The 24556-nt window shown below is 35.7% G+C and overlaps 1 protein-coding gene across 2 annotated transcripts; it reads left to right on the top strand.

Moving 5' to 3' along the window:
- The first annotated feature begins 352 nt into the window (after positions 1-352).
- LOC140779704 (transcription initiation factor TFIID subunit 2) lies at positions 353-24335 on the top strand. 2 transcript variants are annotated; one of them, XR_012107388.1, is made up of 26 exons: positions 353-650; positions 1876-2242; positions 2364-2509; positions 2608-2674; positions 3603-3802; positions 3909-4062; positions 4218-4302; positions 4402-4493; positions 6576-6701; positions 6775-6828; positions 7426-7494; positions 10102-10199; positions 10289-10627; positions 10719-10806; positions 11924-12049; positions 12132-12188; positions 14710-14789; positions 14868-14910; positions 19638-19724; positions 20765-20854; positions 20992-21050; positions 21191-21281; positions 21355-21520; positions 21589-21772; positions 22638-23839; positions 23986-24335. XR_012107388.1 is itself a non-coding variant. In XM_073124931.1 (25 exons), the coding sequence occupies exons 1-25, from the start codon at positions 535-537 to the stop codon at positions 23653-23655; spliced, it is 4002 nt and encodes a 1333-aa protein (XP_072981032.1). In that variant the 5' UTR covers positions 353-534; the 3' UTR covers positions 23656-24335. The 2 variants fall into 2 exon arrangements, 1 of the variants encoding a protein (XP_072981032.1); XM_073124931.1 differs by having other exon boundaries at positions 22638-24335.
- Positions 24336-24556: the final 221 nt, after the last annotated feature.

Below are 24556 nucleotides of genomic sequence, written 5' to 3'. Positions count from 1 at the left end.
TCTTAACCTTTATTAATTGAAGTTGTTATTACTATATATAATAAAAGGCATAAGTTAAGAGATGTTGATATATTTATTATAGTTTCATTAAAAAAAATATTATAGTTCAATGAGATAATATAATATGTAACCGATCCAATTGAGTTTCTTTTTATATTCAAATGCCCAAATTATGATGTTAGAATATATATAATGGTAGAGAGTGATCAAGATTGCCCCCCCGGCCCGATATCGATCATAATGGGCCGGCCCAAATGGAATTGGGCTTTTTCGTCATTTCCTCTTAGCTTACTTCCGGAGATCCAAATAAATAACAAATCTAGGGCGTTTCGGCCGTCCTCCCCGTGGAAGGCCGAAGGGCCGAGAAGCGTCTATAAATAAAGCCCCCTCTCCCTCCTTCCCTCCCTTCCGTATCTCGCAATAGACCAGCAAGAAGAGGGGCTGGTGGGAGGAGAGCACGTGTTGGCCTCGTGCTCTAGCTTCTTCTCCCCCCAAATCCTCTTACCCCCTCCCTCTCCCTCAGGAATCAAGAAAATGGCGAAGGCTCGGAGGCAGAAGAACGAGGAGCAGAAGCCCGAGAGCTCGGGAGGAGTTGTCCTCCACCAGAAGCTCTGCCTCTCGATCGACATGGAGAACAAGAGGATCTACGGGTGAGGAATTCCGAGTTCTTGCTCCGGTTTCGGATCTTTCTTTTGTTAGGGTTTCGGTGGTTGCTTTCTTTTTCGTTTATGTCTCAGTGGAAAACTTCGTAGTCGCTGAAACTTTTGGTTGTGTTATGACATCTTTTGCCCTTTTCGTTAATTACTTCGCGGAATTGGTCGAAAAGAATCTTGAGGGGTCTGTGCTGCGGTCTTTATATGGAGGTTAATCTTTTTCTTGGATAGTAACGGAGCAATGTATTTGATCTCTGGCAGTAGTTCGTTTAATTTATGAATGAGTTGGTACTTTTCGGAAGTTTTTTTTTCCTCGATGGATTGATTAAATCAAAAACAGTGTGTGCAATACATGAATTGGGGAGTCCGTGCTGCGATCGTCATTTGGGGTTAATCATTTTCTTGAAGAGTAACGGAACAATGCATTTTGATCTCTGGCAAGTTTGGGTGAAATTGGTACGTCTTGAAGTTGTTTCTTTCGAAAGATTGGTTTAGTCTGTGGATTTAGGAACTGTGTTTGCAATAGGTGAACAGGTGGCTAGACGTAGATGTTTCTTGGGTTCTCTGCCCACAGGCAGACTTTGATCTCTTTTTTCTGGCCAAAGTTAGATGAAGACCTTAGAGTTTGTTCACTAAGAAGCTCATCAGTAGCACTTCGTAATCTTCTAATCAATGTCATTAAGTCGGTCTTGATCAAGGTTCTGAAAGTTGGTGGTGGTTTCAATTTGGTCCTTGCAGGAAACAGAAATTTCAGTGCTTTTTGTTTCTTTTGCCTGTATAGTGGAAAAAGAATTTGAATTGTAATTCATCCCCTTTGAACAGAAAGAAAGCTACTTTTCATCTTTTTAACTTGTAACTCGTATGACATGATACCTAGTTCAAATTCTTTCGACACTTTTTTAAACCTAGTATACCCAGGCAAAGGCCAATAGTATGCCATTTGGCGTCATAGTAAACTCCCAAGTAGTTTCACGTCAAACAGAACTTGGCAATCCTTATTGTGAGCTTGTCATGCTTAAACACTTAATTATGTATAGTTCTTTCTAACAACAACTGACCTGCTTAATGATTCTTGATATGATCTGTCTAGTACTTGGTAGTATGAAATATAGAGCTTAATGTTCCTCGACCTTCTTTTATTCTTTACTTATATTTTATTGTGATTTTCTTTATATTAGTTGCATGTTAGTAGTTGACTGTACTTCATTTTTCATATTTTAAGGTATACAGAGTTAAAAGTTCTTCTCCAAGAGGGCGAACATATAGCATTGCATGCCGATAATATAAATGTTAGGAGTATATCTGTAGATGGGGAGCCATCTGAGTTTGAACACTTTCCACATTATCAAGATATCGATGAGGAGAAGAGATGGTCTTCAGTATCATGCTCCAAGTCAGCTGCTGATCTTGCTGGTTCAACATACATTTCATCTCTTAATAAAGAAACAGTCCCCAACCTTATCATTTCATGTCATCAATCAATGAAGTCAGAAAATGAACAACACATCCAAGAAAATGGGGGGAATATTGTCCAAAGTTCTTCCGAAGAGCAGATTGTTAATGATTACAATGGTCTCCTGGAAGACAAGGTTAGTTAGAATCTTTAACTATGTCTAGCTTATTTATTTGCAAAGCCTCATTTTGGTTCATGTACTTCCCATAAATAAGTGCTTGACACCTCTGTTTTCTTATGTCGGTTAATTTCTGTAGAATGTGAAGTTGGTTCGCATTGATTATCTGATAGATAGGGCCGATACTGGCATTCATTTTGCGGGCGATATGCTACACACTAATAATCAGATAAGGCGTGCACACTGTTGGTTCCCTTGCATGGATAATGTTGCACAACGCTGCTCGTAAGTCGAGCAATTTTTTGTGCCTCATTTAATCTTGGTTACGATCATTCTTCTTTATAATCCTGCTGAAATTAATTACATTTTCTTGAATTGCACAGATTTGATCTGGAATTTACAGTTAGCACTAATTTAGTGGCTGTCAGCAATGGTAACTTACTTTATCAGGTACGAAATTTCAAATTGTGCATTGTTTTAGCTGTAACTTAGCTGATACCTGTTATAGAGCTATTAATGGATTATTATTGCTGTTATGTTTGTTCTGCTGTCCAAATACGTATTTATTATTATAATGGATGGATATCCTGCGCTATGCACGGATAGTATGTCTATTGATTTTGATCTGTGCCTTTGATATTGCTCAAAGATCTAGGAGCTTTGTTGTTTCAAAGATTCAAGTTGTTTCTACTTGATACAAGATATATTATGGATAAAGATATGGTCTGTCATTCCTTTTGGTTATTGCTGCAGTGTTAAGATTCCTTAGGGGGTAGGGCATGGATCAATAGTAGTGTTAAATAGCATGAAAGTTTCTTCCTTGTCTGGGAAATTCCCAAGAATTTGTATCTAGGTAATGGTGATGTCAGTCCTGTGGGAGGCCATATGATAGTTTACACAGATTTCCTCCTCCCTACTTTACCCTCATATAGTTTCACTGTCTTCCATGTTGGTCCCTAAAGTTGTGTGTGTGACTTATTTCTTGGTTACTTGCCAATCTTAGTTGCATTTATTGAAAGGCTATATATCCTGCAGGCTTGGATCACTACATGCATTTCAGACTAGATAAGTCTGAATAATATTTATAAAAGCAAAATAAGTTGATATCAGTTTTTGGAGGCTCTAACTTGTGACGTCTATCTGATGGCTCTTAATGCTTTAAGACCACAACTTTTTTTTTTCTAGAAACAGATGCATTCATAGGTATAACTATGTAAGAGCATGTTTTTTCTGCTGCAAGTCTGCAGGTTTCAGTTAAGAAAGCATGCAAATAATTGCATATGCTGATTATTTACAATAAATTGATCTCTGTTTAATTTTGACTTGTGGATTATGTTCAAGTTTTGTAATTTTGTCTGCTAAAAAATTTCTCTTCCAGGTTTTGAGCAAGGACGATCCTCCAAGGAAAACATATGTATATAAGTTGAACACTCCTGTTAGTGCTGATTGGATATCATTGGTTGTTGGTCCCTTCAAAATTCTTCCTGATTGTCAAAATAGTGTTTTATCTCATATGTGCTTATCTCCCAACTTTTCTAAGCTTCAAAATACTGTTGGGTTTTTCCACAATGCATTTAGGTGAGTGTTTTGAAATATTGTATTATCACCTTTTACACTTCTCTTATTTTCTTTTTTCCTATTTGCAGCCTTTTATAGTGTCCTTTCTATTGTTGTTCTTTTGCAGCTATTATGAAGATTACCTTTCCATATCGTATCCATTTGGTTCATACAAGCAGATTTTCATCCCATCTGACCTAACAACATCATCTATGAGCTTGGGTGCATCCATGTGCATCTTCAGTTCTGATGTCTTGTATGATGAGAAGATCATAGATCAGGTTCCTTCTTCCTCTTAATTCCATCACACAAAAAGTTGATCGGTTACTTTTGGAAACCACTTCCACTCCGGAGATTGTTTAGGATGCTTTGATTCTCTTTGGCCTTCTCTTTTGTGCATTTAGTGTTCTTGTAACTGACTCTTAATGTAATCCAGACAATTAATACAAGAATCAAACTTGCATATGCACTGGCAAGGCAATGGTTTGGAGTTTATATTACTGCAGAGGAACAAAATGATGGTAAGTTTTCTTTTAAGTTTTAACTAACAATGCACAGTACTATCATGTTAAATTTTGGTCAACATATAAGTTGATAACCATTAATATGGTTCTGTGCAGAATGGTTGTTGAATGGTTTAGCTGGGTTTCTTACTGATAACTTCATTAAGCGTTTTCTTGGAAATAATGAGGCACGCTATCGGCGTTTCAAGGTTTTATGTCTTCTTCATTACTTAGAATATTCTTGTAGAACTAGTTGATAGTCTTAACACTTGTAACTTTGTCATCATTGGTGACTATCATCATCATTATCGATAATCTTTGATAGACCGGTGCATTTACAACCTGAGAAACCTCTAACTAGGAGGAGTTGAAGAATTAATTGGTTTTGGGCAATTATTTTTTGTGCTCATTCTTTTACAAGATTACTGCTAAAGTTTTATCTAATGCAGACTTCCATTTGTTCCATCAAGAAATTTGTTACTTAACATTCTTGTTTACTTTTGGGGGTGTTGATGAGTTAAAGAGGATTGCAGATCTAATACACATGATCTTGCTCAGCTCCTCAGACCTGAAAGTTTTATAATTGTGTTTAAAAGCTCTTCTTGTGCTTGAGGGTCCTTGACTTTTTGAAATGCATTCAATCAGTGAAACTTCTGTTCATTTTCATTATTATTCTTTGGTGTGAAGTTTCTGTGCCTTTGCAGTATGTTGTCTGCAGTAGCATCATCCTGTAGTTTGAGATGATGCTTTATGCTTCCTTTTCTATTCAGTACATGACAATGACAGATCAGTTTTCCTGCATACCTTGAATGTGTCAAGTATAAGCAATGAATGAAACTTCCTGCATGTCCTTTGACCATTATAGTCAAAGGAGAAATTGAATGAATGGAACTTCCCGCATCTCATTTTTCTGTGTTCATTATTACTCGCTGCTTTCTATTTTTTGAAATGCATGTAATAAGATGCTCATGTCTTTCTTTGTGGGAAGCAATTTGTCCTTCCTTTTGTTCTTTACAAGGATGTTTGAATTGCATATGTTACCACCATTCCTTCTCTATAGTAGAAATGTCTTTCTTATTTATGCTTTCTTTCTTATTGTACATTTTTCTTTGCAATGGAAGATAATACCAACCCTTGGATATTTTGATTTTCTCAATTGCTGAATTTGAATGACTATTTAATATGTGAAGGGTGCCTTGGTGTTGAATTTTACCCTTTTTTGCTTATTGGTGTTGTTTCATTTATTGACAGCATTAAATTTTTTTGATCTGGTAGGGTATAGTTTTAGTGGTGCATGCTGCTATCAATATGAATTTCTTGGAATGAAAATGGGACATTTAGCCAAAATATGTGATGCATTATAGAGGCTCCTCCCTCTGATATGTTACAACGGTATTAGGTCTATGAGGTAATTATTAGCAACTAGGTTGGAAAGTCATGTACTAGTACATAATTACATTTCTATACATATGATGTGCGGTCAAATATATTTCTGTGGTAGGCCAATTACCGCTGACTGACTTTTAGGTCCAATCTAATAAAGAAGGATAGCAGAGACTGAAAGATCTAAAGCAAGAGAAATTCAGTACAAGTTAAAATGAAAAAGAAAACATGTTGGAAAGTCTAAGAACAGAGAAATTAGAAAAGAAAGGTCATTATGTACTGAACTTGCTGCTAGCCTGCTCGGAATTTTGGCATTGCACAAGTATTTTGAAATCTCATCTTTCTAGTGGCATCACATGATATGCAATTGAAATTGACACTTTTATTAGATATAACAAAGTGAAAAGCAGCTCCCCGTTTTATATGCTATGTTCAAGATGTTACAAATTAGTCTATTGGTATGTTAAGAATGCTTGCAAACCCCATGTTGGCCTGTGTTGATTGAGCAAGTGCTATATATGGGCCAGTTTTACAAAAATGAAGCTACAGTGTGATTCTAAATTCCTCAACTTAAATGCTATTAGGTCAAATAAACCGTTTGAACTTATTTTACTGTTTGTGCCAATGTGCAGTGATATTCTGATTCTAAGAACATAGAAGCTTGCTAGGAATGTGAGGCCATTTATTTTTATTTTAAATGGAATTTCTTGCCTTCCTTTTCATTTGTTGCAGTAAAAAAAAAAAAGAAGCCTTTTATTGATCTGTCATATTCAGTTTTATTTAGATGCACTGTTATGCCTTCGCAAATGTTGTGCAGTAATAAGTCTTGGTGGCTAACTTATTCACATGTCTATTGAATTTTACTCTGTGGTCATCTGTTTGCATTGAGCTGCTATTTTTCTGAATAGGCCAATTGTGCTGTATGTAAAGCTGATGTTTGCGGAGCAACTGCTTTGAGCTCCTCTGCTGCTTCAGGCGATCTATATGGAACTCAAACCATTGGGTTATATGGAAAAATTCGATCTTGGAAGGCTGTAAGTTCACCTCAGTTTTTCTGCTCAGTAAATTATTTTTACTTCAGCTCCTGTTTGATATTCTTGATGACAGGTAACAGTATTTCAAATGTTGGAGAAGCAGATGGGTCCAGACTCTTTTCGTAAGGTTGCATTTATGCTTCCTTTTGCCTGGTTTCCTACTTCTATTATATATCGTAAAAAATCATGTCATTCTTTGGTTTTAATGATTTGGCATTTGAATCTTATTTACGGTTTTCTGATTTGCTCTTTTCCACCTTTGTATTGGTTATCTTTGAATTCCCATTTTTTTAAAATTAAAAAAGTTACTCCGAGTCTCGAGTCCTGTGAAGTCGCTTGAATTGTATTAGTTCATATTTATCCACGTGGGTTTCATTCTTCATGTTACTGTCTCAACTAATTACCTGATTGCTCTGTGATTGTGAATACGGTAATGACGTGTGGATGTACTTCTATTCGAATTCCATAAGCATATAGTTAATAAGTAATAAAATCCCATGAGACAACTATTAATATGGAGTTGATTTCATCATGATGACCTTGTTCTTGAATACCAGATATACTTGATTTATGTTGTACTTTAGCAATCTTGGATGATCTAGCCACTTTTTCTTGGTTTCATTATTATAAATTTACAAATCACATTATTTCTAAGATTCAATCTTGCTTTGCTTTTAATGCTGTCATTTTTTTTGTTTGCTCAAATTTTCTGTGCTGGATTCAGATTCTACAGATGACTGTCTCAAAAGCTCCTGGTCCAAATCGCTCTTCCAGAACGCTTAGTACCAAAGAGGTTAGCAAAAGCCGTCACTTATCACTCTTATAGCATATCCATTTTACACTATGCTGTTGTTCAGGTTGTATCTTTATATGGCAAGCAGCTTCTAGTATGGCACAGTCCATAGAAATAAGACAAATTAGTGAAATGTTTTCATCAACAAAATTACCATTCATGAGAATAAGAAACCTATTTTCATCGAACTGTTTTTTGTTTCCTCAATATATTAGTTCACTTGCTCTTGTGTCACTTTGGTTTTTAGACCATTTATTTTTCTGCTTTTTATTTCTGGAAGTGCTAGTCTACATTTGGTGATAATAGCAGCCATAATTTCTTTGTTTTAGACAATTTTTTTGTTCACTTGCTCTTGCATCACCTGTTGTGCCCGAGCATTTGATATAGCACTTTAATTGTGTTAAATAATTTTAAAATGTGGTTTGTAGTTGTGTTATATTGCTTGTAGTACCTGATGTTCATTCAGTGATAGAGAAGCAACAAATTTGACTACTAGAAAAGGTGTCCTAGTGCACGGGGGGTGTGGGAAGTGCAACATGTGTACAAGCTTTTCCTTATTATTGAAGGGGCTATCTCTATGACTCAAACTGATGACAATTTGGATCAAGGGGCGAGTTTTATCGTCATCCATGATTGACTAATCGTTTTACAGATATTGTCTGCAGAATGCAGAATATTTAACTGCTGTGTGCCCAAAAATCTTATTCAGAAGAAATGTTATGTGTCAAAGTTAGACTATATTTGACTTGATCAAGTCAACAAGGCATTTACCAAGTGAAACTTTCTGCATGTAATATTATTGTGAACTTATAATTGGTGTTTACAGTAGTTGATATAGGTGGACTTGTAAGTTAATTTGGCAATAATTTTATATTCAACTTTTGAAGTACAACCCCTAAATCCACTCATTATTAATTAAATAAATTCAGAAATGGTTGTGCTGGCAGGAGGAAATGCAGAAAAAGAGATGAGTTTTACTATTGTTTGATTGCCAAGAGAAAAAAGGAAACGTCAAAAATAGAAAAGTAAAATTCTGCTATGCTTGAAGATGCGCAATGTGTAAAATTCTTGCAACCTATCTAGGAAATACTTTAGCTGGTCTAGTATGAGCATTATTGTCTTCCCTGATTTTAGCAGTGGTGAACTTAAAATAACAAAATCAGCATAGTGTGGTGTACTTAAAGAGTTAAAATAACAATATCATACATTGTATATCACTTTGAAAGCAGGAAAAGATAAAAGCAAGGAACATTGAGTTGGCAAAGTTTTAATAGTAAATTGATAATCCAATTAAATAAATTGTCTATTTATGTTGGGTAACAAACATTTTAAAGTAAGCAACTAATCATTTAGTTTACCTATCTAGAAGAAAATTTTTATTGTCTAACTAAGAGATTATTGTTTTATGAATTGGAATGTTATTTAACTAGAAACATATGTGAAAATTGAGTATCATGGAGATAAGTTTTTTTTTAATTATTCAATAGCCTGAAGATTAGATATGGGCTGAATATATGGGCACCTAGGTTCCATCAAACTTTAGCTCATATACTAAGTCACTTAGTCCAGTGTTCAAATTGTCTCCGTCATTAAATTATTAATTCGAACTAAAAGTCATTGAGATATTGCTCTAAGCCGTCGCTTTGTGAATTGCTCTTCTAAGTTAACCACATCGTCGAGCCAATAATTGAGCTGAGCCATTGAGCTAGGCTATTAAATCACAAAATAATATTCTTTACAATATTTGTTTGAGGTTGGAGTTAATCCTATTACCTCTTTGGTCATAGGGAAGGATATCTAATTACTTATCAATTTTATAAAAGTATCATGGAGATTATGACATTGGGTTGTTGAGGGGGTCCACTAGTAGATATAGAAATTTTTTGTCCAGAACAAGTTAGTAGTTTAAATGATAAAAGGTTGTATGGAAATTGATTAAGATGGTTTGAACATGTTCGATGACGATAGCAAATTGAAGCTTTTCATAGCAGCAATTTCATCCAAATAGATGAGAGAACAGAGGATCAGAACTACCACTAGTAGATATAGAAATTTTTTGTCCAGAACAAGTTAGTAGTTTAAATGATAAAAGGTTGTATGGAAATTGATTAAGATGGTTTGAACATGTTCGATGACGATAGCAAATTGAAGCTTTTCATAGCAGCAATTTCATCCAAATAGATGAGAGAACAGAGGATCAGAACTAATGTGGGCTATAGTGTGAAATACATGTAAATATATAATAGCACTTTATTTGAAAATGAATGCCATGCGTCCAAACACTGACGTGCCAAATTTCATGTCAACTCAGATTAATCAAATTTCAGTTTTTGAACTGTTGGTACAGTAATCTGATTTGAGGAGTATGCTGATTCTTATAATAGGATCAGACTAATTTTATAACTCCAAGTTTGGTTAAGTACATCAAATATCATTTTTTATTCAAAGAGTTTTTGCAAACCAGCTATATTTTAGCATTTGTTATGATCCAAAGTCTTATCAAGATGCCTATGTTGCCATAGTATTATTACTTAAATATAGTATTCCCTCAATAATCAAAATGTCCATGAAAGAATATTCAATTATATGTTTGTTCCTGCTATTCAGTTCAGGCACCTTGCCAATAAGGTTGGTAATCTGGAACGTCCTTTCCTTAAAGAATTCTTTCCTCGATGGGTTGAATCTTGTGGGTGTCCTATCATGAGGTAAATGAATGAGCCGTTCGTTCTCCATCCATCTCTTTTTCTCGCCTGCTTCCTCTTATCTACCTACCTTTTACTTTTTTGCTTTCAAGGATGGGCATCTCCTATAACAAAAGGAGAAATATGGTTGAATTAGCTGTTATGAGAGATTGCACAGCAAAAGGTGGTTCCAGTTCTGGTAGTAATCCTGATAACGAGATTCAAGAAGGTGGTGCTGGATGGCCAGGAATGATGAGCATACGAGTTCATGAACTTGATGGGATGTACGATCATCCAATATTGCCTATGGCTGGGGAAAGTTGGCAACTGTTGGAAGTACAATGCCATTGCAAACTTGCTGCAAAGCGCATCCAGAAGCCTAAGAAAGGGTCGAAGCATGATGGCTCTGATGACAATGCAGATGCTGTTACAACTCAGGATATTCGCACTGGGTCTCATCCACAGTTTCATATACTTCTTACTAAACTTTGTCTTTCCTCTGAATTACATCTGAAATTTTGTTTCTCTTTAATTTGTTTGCAGCACTGATTCACCGTTGCTGTGGATCAGAGTTGACCCTGAGATGGAGTACCTTGCTGAAATTCATCTTCACCAACCCATCCAGATGTGGGTAAGAATATGCTTCAAAGTGGCAACAGCATGGTTTCTTTCTTATGCACTTCGTTTTTTTTTTAAAAATGTCCTGTTCATTTTCCTAAAGACTATTTCTTAGTAGAGTAAACCATATAGTTCATCAATTTGAATTTTAAACTTTCTGGGTGGTTGAGTTGCAAATTATTGGATTTTTTGTATTTCTGTTTAGGTTTGAAATAATGTTGAATAATGTAAAGATACATCAAGGAGTGCCATGGTAAGATGGATGTCCATGGGAAATTGCTTATATTCAGCTGTTAAATTTAATCCAGGAAAGGAGGCTAACTTAAACCATGGAAAAGTTGCAGGCAAAGATGCATATGGTGAACTAAAAGATGAAAGCTCTGTTTAGCAAGAGTTCTTGACAAATGTTCTCTCATCTTATGCTTGAACTTTATATAACTAATAAAAAATAATATAAAATTATGTAAATCCTTAAGCAGAAGAAATTAAATGACACCACATCTTGTTAATATTGCTAGCATCAGATGTATGGCACATGATTCTAGAAAGAGGAAAAAAAAAATGTAGTAGAAAATTATCAAAATTTGACAACTAATTTTCAAAGTAAAGTATCATAAACTGGCAAACTGCACTATATCTATATGGTATGTGTTTGAACATAAAGATACATTTCTATATTTATGCGCACATGTGTGGATATATGCACTCATCTAGGTATTATGAGTTGACAACTTCACATTGTCACCAGTTACCCCTCACTACCCTCCCCCTTCGTCACTACCATGATTTTTTGCATTGGCGTGATGCTGGCTTGACATGTGCTTCTAGAGGCCCTTTTTCATCTGACAATTTTGTCCTTGTTATAGAATTAATTTTGATTTATGCAACTCAATTTTAAAACTTCAGATGTACACATAAATCCAGACGTGGGATTGAATTTCTACTCATGGGACTAAGAATTACAACTTTTAGAAGCTGCAAAAAGAATTAGACTATCCTTTTTTAACAAACAACAGTACCTTCACGGTGCCATTGGTTTTTATGGCTTGTCATGTTCTGATTCAATTAATGTCTTTTTTTTTCCTTCTTGAGTTGGCATTTACATTTATTATATGAAATTCTCTTGCCAGATTAATCAATTAGAGAAAGATAAGGATGTCATTGCTCAGTCACAAGCAATTGCTGAGATGGAGAAGCTACCGCAACTTCCATTTTCTGTTGTTAATACTCTCAATAATTTCCTGAATGATACAAAGGTGCTTTTCTGACATTCTGATATCAAGGATCCATGTTGTTAACTTCTATTTTTATTATTACATTACATTGCTACTACTGTAGGCATTTTGGAGGGTAAGAGTAGAAGCGGCATATGCATTGGCATTGACAGCTTCTGAGGTAGCGCCTCTATACTTATATTAGTGAAAAATTTCAATGCAGCTGCCTTTCATGACTATAAATCTGGTGCTGTATTCTGCCATTTTATATGTATATAGATTCTAGTTTAGCTATGTTCTTTTGTCAAATGTTCTTGGTTTTCTCACGTACATTCTATTTTGTGTTATATTTGTAAATTTACATGCTATTGTTGTATATTTTTGCTTTTTCTGTGGGTAAAGATACCTATTAGCAATAAAGTTGAGATTCCAAGATATGTTTTAAGTAGGTATGATGTTGTAACTTTGCATGCATAAATTGAAGCTATTGGTGCACGAGCTCAAAAGAGATTTAGGAAATTTTCTATTAATGCTTCACTTAGCGAGTTAGCGTAGTTGCTAGACAAAGACCCTTAAATCTATGATGGGCATTCAGTTAGAGGCAGATTAACTGCTACCTGATCTATCAGCCCAATCATGTAGAAAGCCGTTCAAATTTAGAATCGGTAGGAGAATATTAAAAAGTTGGGATGTGAATGGAGACAGTTCACGAAGAAAATGACCGGATGTGACAGACTTAACTTTTCTCTTTGTTTTTAGGAAGTTTCTTTGTAAGCTAAAATACTGTAGGAATGATCTGTTGATTCTAATTGAGAGTGCAAACCATAGCCATCCAATTGGGGACTAACTTTTGCCTTGCCTATGCATGGACCATTTGAAAGAACCTCCACAATGTACCACATTTCCTAGGCAGGTTCTGATTGGTAGTGGGTTTTGTTTGGAAATTGCCAGCCTTTCTTTGCTCCAAAAAGTGGCAATTCATTTATGGTACTAGTGAATGAAGGTTCTGAAGCAACAATCTTGATTAAACACATTTTGCTTCCTAGATTCACTAATCAAGATCTAGTGATATGAATGCTTGAACAATGCTCAAGCCATTATTAGCTTGGCGATCTAATTTGGAGCACGGTCACATGAAATATCTATGCTGGGTGATTGATTATGCTTCACTAATATGTTCGTTAATATGGAATATATAATCAGAAATATACGTAACGTCTAGTCAAATTCTAGACTATTTGACTAGACTTCACTGTGACGAGTTCTTGGTTCTATGGTTAGTTTGAATGTCTCTTTAATTTAGCTGCTTCGCGCTGGTAGGTAACTGTGCCATGTGAGCACTTATCTCCTGATGAAGGCGTCTTGGATGAAAGGGTAGTGCTTGATTTGATGAAATAAACAGATATTTATGGAGAAAAAGATTCATATAGCTGACGTCTAATTGTCAGGACTAAAGGCTTTGTTTGTTTTGAGTTTAAGGATCTCCACTAAATTGGTTCAGGAAACCGTCAGTAATTAAACATTTTTTTTAATTTTTTTTTTCATATTTACTTTTTAAAAAATTAAGACTAATTAATCGAATTTAGAGCTTAACCTCAAACCAAATAAGGTCAAAAGGATCTTGGTTGTGGTTACTGGTTTTTTTTTTTTTCTAATTTTTCTTTTAATTCAATCTTCATTATTGTATTTTCCACTTTGACCTGAATGACTGGTTTCCTGAGAAAGGGTCACGATCTGTTGACTCTTCAATATGCACAGTAAGGCTTTTTCTGTGTAAGTATATCAATAATTGCAGAACAATATATTATGCATGGAATATTTCCACCAGTAAATGTGAGCATAAGCATGTTTTGAATGTTATGTACGTTTGTAAGCTTGCCTGTAAACTGAATTGGAACATGCATGGAAATCTCATTATTTGCATATGTATTCCATTGTGCATTAAAATAAGTAATTACTTTTGAATTATCCTTTTAATGTTAAGCTTGTTACTTCAACAGTAAATTGTAGATCTCATTATAGTGTCGGTGAGGCACCTTTGCTTAAGTTGGAACCACTAAAGTTCTTCCTAGACAGTAGTATATCTCTTATAGATTCTAAAGGAAGTACTTTATAATTTTTCATGGCAAGCACTTGACTTGACTTGCTCATGGAGAATGCTTGTCTATATTTGTGTTTCTCCTGACAGGCTGAAACAACACCTCTAACACACACACACACACACACACACACACACACACACACACACATGCATGCACTACACACACTCCAAATTCTTGTGAGTCTTATAACCAGCTTAGACATAGTAGTTGAGGAAATACTTGCTTTTGACATGGATGGTGCACATCAATATACAAAGACATGCAAGGGGTGTTTGCTAGTGAATTCCTCACATGTGCTGTCTTGATGGTATACCCCTATGACAATTGCTTTGCGGTTGAAAAAAGCCTTTTCCGTTCTATTTTGAATTTTCCCTTTTATGATGTTCGCCACTATTTGCTGAGATGTTAAACTACCTTTCCAGAATAAAAATTGACACAGTGTGACATGCATTTGGTAAAAAAGTATTTCCTCAACTACCATTTTCAGTCTGGCTAACATCTTATTACTGCTTTATTTGTGAATCTTACATTTAAAATTTTGTTCTTTTATAGGTCTCATATGCTCCTTATTTTGTACTTATAAGCTGCCCTTTATCCCAGGAAACTGACTTGGCAGGTCTACTTCATTTGATCAAGTTTTATAAGAGTAGGAGATTTGATGCACATATTGGACTTCCCAGGTCAAGATCCTCATTTTTAGTTTTTCTTGATCAAATGCTTTCAGCATCATTTTGTGAAAGTTGAGTCTTCATTTACAGGCCAAATGATTTCCGCGATGTTCCGGAGTACTTTGTTCTTGAGGTAATGCAGTGAGGTAGGATTTATTTACAATCATTTTTGTAGGAAATATAAAATTGTAGTTCCTTGTTTAATTAAATATTCGTATATGCCTTTTATTTTGGCTATTAACATTGTTGGTAATATTCCATGTGCACGTATAAATTGCCATGCTGAGGAACTAGTTTTTGAAACGTCGTTTTTATGCTTATGTTTTGATGAAACTACATTTGAGATTGTTCTGTATTTCTTTTACTAGTCTGGTAGTTTGGTGGCACATTATATCACGTGGATTTATTGACCTACAACCTTGTTTTGGTTGATTTGACTTGATCAAAGTGCGACATTTTCCCTTGGACCTGCTCATATCATGGAGTGACTAATGTTGTGAAGCAATTTTGTAATAATGGGCCTCCATGTATCTCTCTCTACCTCTGGCTCAAAAGCTAAGAACTAAATGTGTTGCCTTCATACTAATATGTTATCATCCAACCCTCTGAAAAAGTCAATATGTTAAATTAGTCATTGACATGTTAAGAAAGCACTCTTGTCTGAAGCAACTCAGTTGGCATCTTATATTACTAAGTGATATAATATTAGAAAGCACTCTTATATTAGGGAAGTTAGATCACCTTTTGCATGTAAATGTTATTTATAATATGAATTGATCTGCAATGTGAAATGATCACTCACTAAATAACATATCTGTACTGTAGTTCATTTTCCTTGGTGTTTTATTTTTTTACATTAGATTTATGTGTTAGCATTTCTTTCTTACTGTTGGCTGTTGTCTTCCCCTGTCTCGCAAGGTTTTTTAATTTTAATAGAAGCATTTCTCGTATCAATCCTTTATCCTGTTCTCGTTTTTATATGTCTAAACATCTTAATTAACTCCCATGAAACTTTTCCTTGGAGATGCTACCTTAAGTTGAATACACTTATTTTCTTATTTTATATTTTATAGTAATCTCACTCTTCCATCTCGATATCCTTCTCTAACGGCCACTTATCTTCCTGTAGTTTGTTTTTTATTGCCAATATTCTGATTCTAGACCATGGGTGGGTCTTGTAGTTTGTCTCATTAAATTTCCCTTCTCTTTTAAGGGTACAAGCAGACATTCGGACAAACTATAGTGACTTCCCCAATTATAATTATCTGGCTCCTATTCATATTCAACGTATAATGTTCACGCCGATCTCCAGTTTATGGTCAATGCAGATTCAGGAGAATTGGAATACTTCCTCTTAGGCATTTCTTGTAAATTAAGATTAATTCGTCCAAAAAAATGAGAAATTTTTTGGAAGATTGAGTTTTATCACGTTATGTGTTACATTTTTATGAATGAGTTTTGTGTCACACAAATATTTTCATCATCATCGTAATGTTATCTATGCAGATAAAGGCAAATTATATCTTAGGCATTGAGAGACATGGCTGATGTGTACATTAAATAAGAGTTTTCTTTCTCATATAGCAAATTGCCATCATCAGCATTCAGCCTATCGGTGTCACCATTAGCATGGTAGAAAATATTGTTCTACAAGTGCGATCTAACATTCTACATCTTGTTGGGATCGTTATACTATCACCGAAGGTTCTTAGTTTTGGCCAATCCCGAATGGATTGATTGTAATTGATTGGGATTGACCCCAGCCAAAACAAACCGATTAGCTAGTTTTGGCTGTTCCGGCCGATACTAGATCCATTTCAGACGGGATCCGTCTCGGCCAATACCACTTGAAACTGGGGGGAACGAGTGGGATTCGACCTAGATTTCACCCCCCACCTGCCTCTCTTTCTCCCTTCTCTCTTTTTTTGCTCTCTTTTTATCTTTTCTTTCTCACCTCTTCCACTGGCAATCGAGTAGATCTTCAGCCATCCGATGATCTCAACCTCCGGCTAGGGGTGTCAAAATAAACAGGCAGCTCGGGCTTAGTTTGTGCTCGGTTTTGCTTGAGTTGAGCCGAGCCCTAGCCTCATTTTAAGGCTCGATTTGAATTTCGAGCTGAGTCTGAGCTAGAGTCGACTTAAATATAATATATATTAATATTATATATATATATATAATAATATATTATATATAAATTAACCATTGGATTTTTATCAAATGGCTATCATTGGATCTTTGAAATTAATCATTAGATACTTATCCAATGGCTACCATTAGATCTTTGATTATACTAATTCTAATCATAAATCTAATAAATATATCTCAACAAACTCACCCAATCTTCTCCTCCTTTCCTCTTCCTCTATCAATCGGCTACTCCGGCCTCTTCTGGCAGCCTCCTCCACTAACGTCAACCTCGACCTTGGTGTCGGTCTCCTCATCTTCCTTCTTTGCTGCCTCCTCCTTCACCTTATTTGGCCTCCTTGTTCTCTATCAACAAGCCGCCCTCGCCACCTTCTCTTTGTTGGCCTCGCCGCCTCCTCATCCTCCTCCAACCTCGGGAAGCCGCCGCCTTCACCTCTCCGTCGGCCTCCTTCTCATTTGGCTTCCTCTTCCTCATTCGACCTCCTTATCCTTCGGCCTCAGCAAGCCGCCACCTTCTCCTCTCATCTGGCTTCCTCATTCTCTATCGACAAGCCGTCGTCGCCTTCTCTCCGTTGACCTCGCCTCCTCATCCTCCTCCAGCCGCCCCCTACTCCTCTAATCAAGCTCGGGCTCAGCCCGAACTCGATATGGCTTGGCTCAAGCTCAACTCGAGTTGAGCCAAGCAAAGCCTAAACATCTTTGGAGGGCTCAAAATTAAGTTCAAGCCGAGCTTGAGCTAGAGTTAGCTTGCTCAGGCTCGGTTTGTTTACACCCATACCTCTGGCAACCTCAGATGAAATTTTTATTAATTTTTTAAAACTTTTAGTTTCCTTTTTTCTCTTTCTGCATTGAGTAGATCCGACGACCTTTACTTCTACTATTGAGGTGAAGTAGCAACACCAGTTGTTGAGAGCCTGAGAGAGGGGGAAAGGGAGAGGGGGAGAAGAAGTAAAGGAAAAATGAGAACTTTGTCAATGTGAGTAATTTTGGATTTTGAAAGGGGAGGAAAAAGAGAGAATTTGATATTCATCAAAATTTTGAATTTTAAATAAATTAATATATTTTTAAGGTTTTAGGCTTCATATGTGAGCCATTTTTATTTTCTTATTTTTCTCATTTTTTCTAGATTTTTGGAAATTTTTCTATATTTTTAAATATATTTAGAATTTTATATAATTAAAAAATAATATGATCCGGTACGAGTGGCCGGTATGTATTGTTTTTCCGAATGGTCGATACCGATCTTGATCTCTATACTAGGAGCCTTACTATAACCTCATACTTCGAGAACGAACTTATTATAATCTAGTAGAGGACAAGTTCATAATTCCCAATTCGTAATATTTTCATTTAAAAAAGTATATTAAAAGAAAGAACAATCTTTAAATAGTTTTTGCAGTCTATGTCCAAATTCTGATGTTTCTAGCATATTGAGGTGTATTATAGGCCACATATTGAGTAATTTTCCCTGCTTTGCACTTGAATGGTTGTGTATTATAGAGTCATCTTGTAAGCAGATCTAGAACTTCTGGTTCTAATTTCATGGATGTTATGGAAGAATGTAGAATTGAGGAACTTGATCGTTTCTATGTATTTATTTATTTGTGTCTTAATTTGTGGTGTGATCTTCCAAAACCTTAAGGTGATATCAGAATCTAATGGAAGAAAAAGGTCTGGCTGGGACAAAAAATGGCTCTTCAAGAGGTCTAGACATTATTTTTCATATTCTTGTTGGAACTTTGGTAAAACAAATAGGATTTGGGCAAACTGTGTCGCTCAATACAGTCCCATGCCAATTGGCATGGGATGTGCTTCTCGAGGGTTATTGAGCGGCATGCTCAATACCTGTTAAACTTACATTAGAGTCCCTTTTGGGTCTTTCAACCCTCTACATCTCCTCCTGTCTACCTCAAGGGCTGAGGAAGAGTTCTAAGATTGGTTGGAGAGAAACTTCTTCCTGTTTTGCTGGTGTCAGACTGGAAGTGAGATTGCCGGAGAAAGCTACCGAAGTGAGTTTCTTCATTTCACTTGTACTTTTCCATTTTTTGAGATGAAATTCAAGTAGGTCTACCATGATTGAAGCCCATCTACACTTGTAAAAGGTTTGTCTCTCATAGATCAGTCGCTTTCGTGTATACATTAAATTAGTGGAATTTGATGGTATAATTTTCCATTCTTCTTTTTCTTGACTTAAAGAGGAAAAGTAGATGTTACTTTAGTCTCCTATTTTTGTTTAAAATAATGTCAAACTGGCCCAAACAATTGTGTCATTGTACTGTGCATCATGTAATTTGTAGGCTCACTTAAGTATACCCAGTAAGATTGTTGCTTCTTGTTGTCAGATTGTATAGGCAATATACTAGTTTAGCACTTGATAACTGGCATTGATTGGCATTGCAGTAGCACAATCATTTCTTTAGTTCTGAGTATTGTTCCGTAGAGTTTATTGTTAAAGATGTGGAATTTTTTGTCATGAAAAAAATTGAATTGATAATATTTTACATTTTTTTATCCATGTGCAAAAAATTGAAACCCTGTAATATCTGGTGTATACTTTAAATAATCACTTAAAAGACTGCAAATTTATTTGATTGTTTTTGTTATTAATTTTTCTTAATGTAGTATTATGAAATCTGAATACTACTTGATGATGAAAACAGTATGATAGTTTGCGATTGAAATGACCTGGATTATTCATCTCAATACCTTTATTAGGCTATACCACATGCAGTAGCATTGATAAGGGCAGCAGACAAGAAAAGTCCAAGAGAAGCCATTGAATTTGTTCTGCAATTGCTTAAGGTTTTTCTCTTCTAACCCCTCACTATATTTTTATGATGCTGTTGGTTTCATTTGATATTAATGTACCTTCTGTAATCATTCAAGTCAATTAGGTGTTTTTGCTATATGCCTATTATGTTCATATGCCTTCAGACAATATCTTTTCTTATTATTATGCTGTAGCATTGATTGTTAATTAGATTGAACTTCTAAAAGATACCTGCATAATTAAATGGCATTCTTTATCATTTATAATCTGCTCACCTTACTCCGTTCTTTATCTTTGATCTGCTGAAAGATCAAACTTGAAGACAAACGTTAAGAATTATGTGCAGTTATGCCCTGTGAGGGAAAGAGGTCATAGCACGGAATTGTAAGGTTATTGTTCCTCGAAGAACATACAGGTGTGATGAAGTGCTCCTGAAAGAACATATTGATACAATAGACTATGACTGGAGGCTTTTTAGTAAAAAGTTGCTTGTGCAATGAATACATTAAATACATCAGTTTCTTTTTCCATTTCTGGATAATTGGTCCTAGACACGGTAATGATTATTATCCCCATTAGGCTCTAAAGGAACAGATCTGAATATGCTTCTTTATGGAGATGCCCTGCTAATCACGAAAAATAACCACTTAATGGCACCTAAAAAAGTGTTTCAGAAGGCTGATGAAATCATCCAAAATCCTTTGGTTGATTGCATGAAGATAAAAACTAAATTGAAGGGTAGCCTTATGGAGAATTTTGGTTTAACTATTTTTGTGTAGTGAAAAGTTTGTACAAGAGTCATATAATATTCAATTACGATTAGTAGTGGCTGAAATATGGATGAACATTGTGTTTAGGTTATTTCTTTATGATAATGAAAACATCAAGATTTTGCTTTTCCACTTGCTGCATTTTTAAGAGTTGACATATGCTTTTCGTTAGTGATTAAGCTTTCTTTATGTAAAACAGATCCTTGAATCAGCATATTAAATGCTTTCCTGTGTTTACCATATATATCATCTTTGTTTTATTTTTCTTTTAATTAATGCAATTTCTTGTTCTTTTGTGTCAGTACAATGATAACAATGGAAACCCCTACTCTGATGTCTATTGGCTTGCTGCTATGGTTCAGGCAATTGGCGAACTTGAATTTGGTCAGCAGGTTTGTCCAACTATATGTTGTCTTATTGCTACTACTCATCCCTCTCTATAGTCCTGTTTTCTCCCTTTAGCCCAGTTGTGATAATTTAATGATTTATAGTAATCAATTCTATCTTATGCTTCTTCTACAAAACACAGACTGTACTCTTTTTGTCATCTCTACTCAAACGTATTGATCGGCTACTGCAATTTGACAGGTATCAAAAGTTTGCTAATTGGTTTTTAAGTATGTATAATTTCAGCCTGTTGGATAGTTTGCTGTCTTCCCAGTCTCATACCTAGTTGAATTTTGACTATGCATAATTTCAACCTTTTTGATATTTTACTGTCTTCTCAGTCTTATGCCGAGTTACAATGGAATTTTGACTATAAGCTGCATTCGTGCGCTATCACAAATTGCATTGAAGATGTCCACTTTCATACCTCTTGTAAGCAGAGTTTTCTTAATGACCTTTCTTGCCTTTTCTACCCCTTCATAACAGTGACTTCTTATCACTGCAGGATCGTGCTTGTGAACTGATTAAACCATTTCGCAGCATTGAGAAAACTTGGAAAGTTCGTATTGAAGCTAGTAGAGTGCTTCTTGATCTTGAGTTTCATTGTAAAGGTCTTGAAGCAGCTATATCCTTGTTTTTGAAATTTTTAGATGAAGAGCCATCTTTACGAGGTTAGACTCCTGATATATATTTATGTGTTAAGTTGTTTAATTTTTCTCTAACATACAATAAATTGCAGGAGAGACAAAGTTAGCTTGTCATGTTTGTCATTTGTGTCAAGTAAATCTTGAATCTCACACTGAGAATCAGATATCTTGTACGACTCTTGTTGGGCTTCTTCGGCTGCTTGCCAGCAGAAGAGCATTCAACAATGTTTTTCTTCGGCACCAGTTGTTCTGCATTTTGCAAGTTCTTGCTGGGAGGTTAGCAATTTTCTTGTCTCTTATTACTTTTCTCTTCTTTTGTGACAATTGATGTTTCTATAGATATCGTTTATACCTGCAGTATGTATTCATCAATTTCTTGTCAAGACAAGGGAGATTTCTTTCAATACGTCATACTGAATGCATCCTAAGCTTATATTAATAATTTAATATGTTTCAGACACTTATTTTTCTTTCTTCTATAATGAAGGTAAATGTTGTTTACTTTCAAAAGCAACAATCCTGCAACTTCAGTTTTTTACCAGTAATTTACTGTCTTGTCTTGCACATGTCAATTCAGCTAATATATTATAGTATCTGATATGAGAGAACTTTTCACTGGAAGCAGTGTGTGTGTTAGTTTCACTTTTCTGTAAATTTTTCGTTCGGTTTTCATATTTTGATGATGCTTGTTGCTTCATTACCTGTTAAGATGGAATCTCCTATTTTCCTGTATCATGCAATGTTATGGCAAACGTTTTAATACACAAAATGTCATTGATTTTCTTATTTCTACTGAAAAGCCTTTTGGTGTCACTATAGCTAGTAGCTAGTACCTGCAGTGACCTTACATTAACTGCCATGTATACTCATCAGGAAACAGTATTTCCTTTCACTGAAGAACCTAGGTCTCAGTGCAAAGTGAGTAATTAACTACTAAGCTGTCAGTACTCTTATATGTAATCATTAGGTATTCAACCTCCCTTCATATGTAACATCAACAAATTTTAATGCGGGGGGCTTACAATGTACAATCTCCCTTTCTTATGATAGTGTAACTCAGTATATGTATATCATACATATGAAGGGCATTGCTCACTGTCAAATATATATGTGTGGCTGAATCACCATTTCTCATATTTAGGTCCCCAACGCTATATGGTGTCCCAAAGGTTCTTCCTCCCACGGTGTCTCCCGAGACATATAGCAATCAACATGTTGAAGCTGGTTTCCTCAAGCTAAAGTTATCAAGGCCTCAAGATACTCCCATAGATATGCCGAACCTCCATGATGCTTTGCCTAATGCAGAAGCTGCTAAAGAGACTGACAATATCTCTAATAGCAGCGAGAGAAGGATGAATATTTTAAAAATTAGAGTTAAGCAAACTGGATCGTCTAGTAAAACAGACGATGTTGATCATCAGATGGATCTCTCTCGAGCTGGACCAAATGAAAATGAATTGGGTCCTTGTAGTTCTGTATCCGTTGATGCACCTATAGGAGGAGTAAATGATCCATTGAACATAAGCACTCAGAACAATGAGGAGGTCAATTCTTCTCATGACCGTGAATCCAGAATGACAGCCAGCATTGGCAGTGCGAAGTTAGGGAGCAAGCTTGAGATTTCCAAGGAGTTGCAATGTACGGCTGATTCAAGACTAGACAATCTCTCTAAGGACCAGTTATCCCATGTAACTATTGATGGTGATGAAGTTGTTCATAAAACTGTTCCTCTTCAAGCTGGTTCCGTGGTTAGCCATGATGGAGATCAAGCTCAACTATCAATGGGTGATCATGAAGCGAAAGAGAAAAGGAAGAAAGATAAGAAGGAAAAGGATAAAAAACGTAAGCGAGAGGATAGGTCGGACAAAAAAGATGATCCACAGTATTTGGAGAGAAAGCGTCTAAAGAAGGAGAAGAAAAGGATGGAGAAAGAGCAGGCAAAGATGCGAAAAGACGTGGAAAGGGCTTCTTCATCTGAATTACAGAACCTAATGAAATCTGTAGAGTCACATGGAGCTTTGACCCCAAGGGATTCAAGCACGTTACAAGGTGTGGAACCACACGTTTCTACTAAAGAAACAGCAGCAGATGCTACACAAGCCAGTTCGGCACCTAAAATCAGAATCAAAATTAAAAGCCGGAGTATTGGGAACATTTGATCTCATCATGATATCTGGAAGCCTATGCACTGTACAGTAGATTCAAGGAAGTAAAATGTATTGCTGATTTCCAAATTTCCTTTCTCGGCTTGGCATTCAAGTCAAGGATGCTTCTGCACTAATATTTTTCAGGTGTGGAGTAAGCTGAGGGGCGTCTAAGTTGTTAATTAGTGTAGCACTGCAGGTATCCATTCAGCTTCTAGTGAATTAGTAAGATTCGTCATTCACTGTTTTGGAGACTGCTATTTTTATTGACTTGCTGATTTTTATTGCTTCTGTGTGACTGAATCGAATACCTGGTTGGACGTGGCAAAATGTGAAATCTGCTAGCATTTCAAACCTGGAATAAAAATTTTGTTTGCAAAGCTGGCATGCTTGCCATCAGTTTCCTCCTTGCTTCTCCGGAGACCTACAATTTTCTGTGATGCTAAGCATGCATAAATGTGCAGTCTGATATACATATTGGCTTAAATGAAATTAAAGAAAGCCTTGATGTTTTCGCAGTTTTAAGCAGATCACAAGCTCTCTTCAAAGGGAAAAAGAGAAAAATGTGATGGCAGAATGGTGAATATTATTGTGTTTCCTTTGAAGATGAAAGGACAATTATGGTAATCCAGTTGTAAATATCTGCGATTCTGTACAGAAGTCTTACATTGAAATGAAGAGACTTAGTGCATCCATGTTCACTTGTAAGTTTTTAATATCTTAGGTACTTGTGGTTTTAAATTTCTAGATGTTTGCCTGTGTAGATCGTAATTATGTCTTGGACGTTAGAAGACCAATCAATATATGTATACGATTTTGCTATTCTATGTATCAAATTGGTCGTAAAAGATTTGTTTTCTGTGATCTATTATGATGTATGGAAACTGACTCGTATCAGTTGAATGATTGCATCCTT

Source organism: Typha angustifolia, chromosome 15 (genome assembly GCF_048772165.1).
Source record: "Typha angustifolia cultivar Huaian chromosome 15, ASM4877216v1, whole genome shotgun sequence".
NCBI classification, from domain to species: Eukaryota; Viridiplantae; Streptophyta; class Magnoliopsida; order Poales; family Typhaceae; genus Typha; species Typha angustifolia.
Note: the sequence above shows the minus strand (reverse complement) of the source record. Positions and strands in the feature narration are given on the sequence as shown.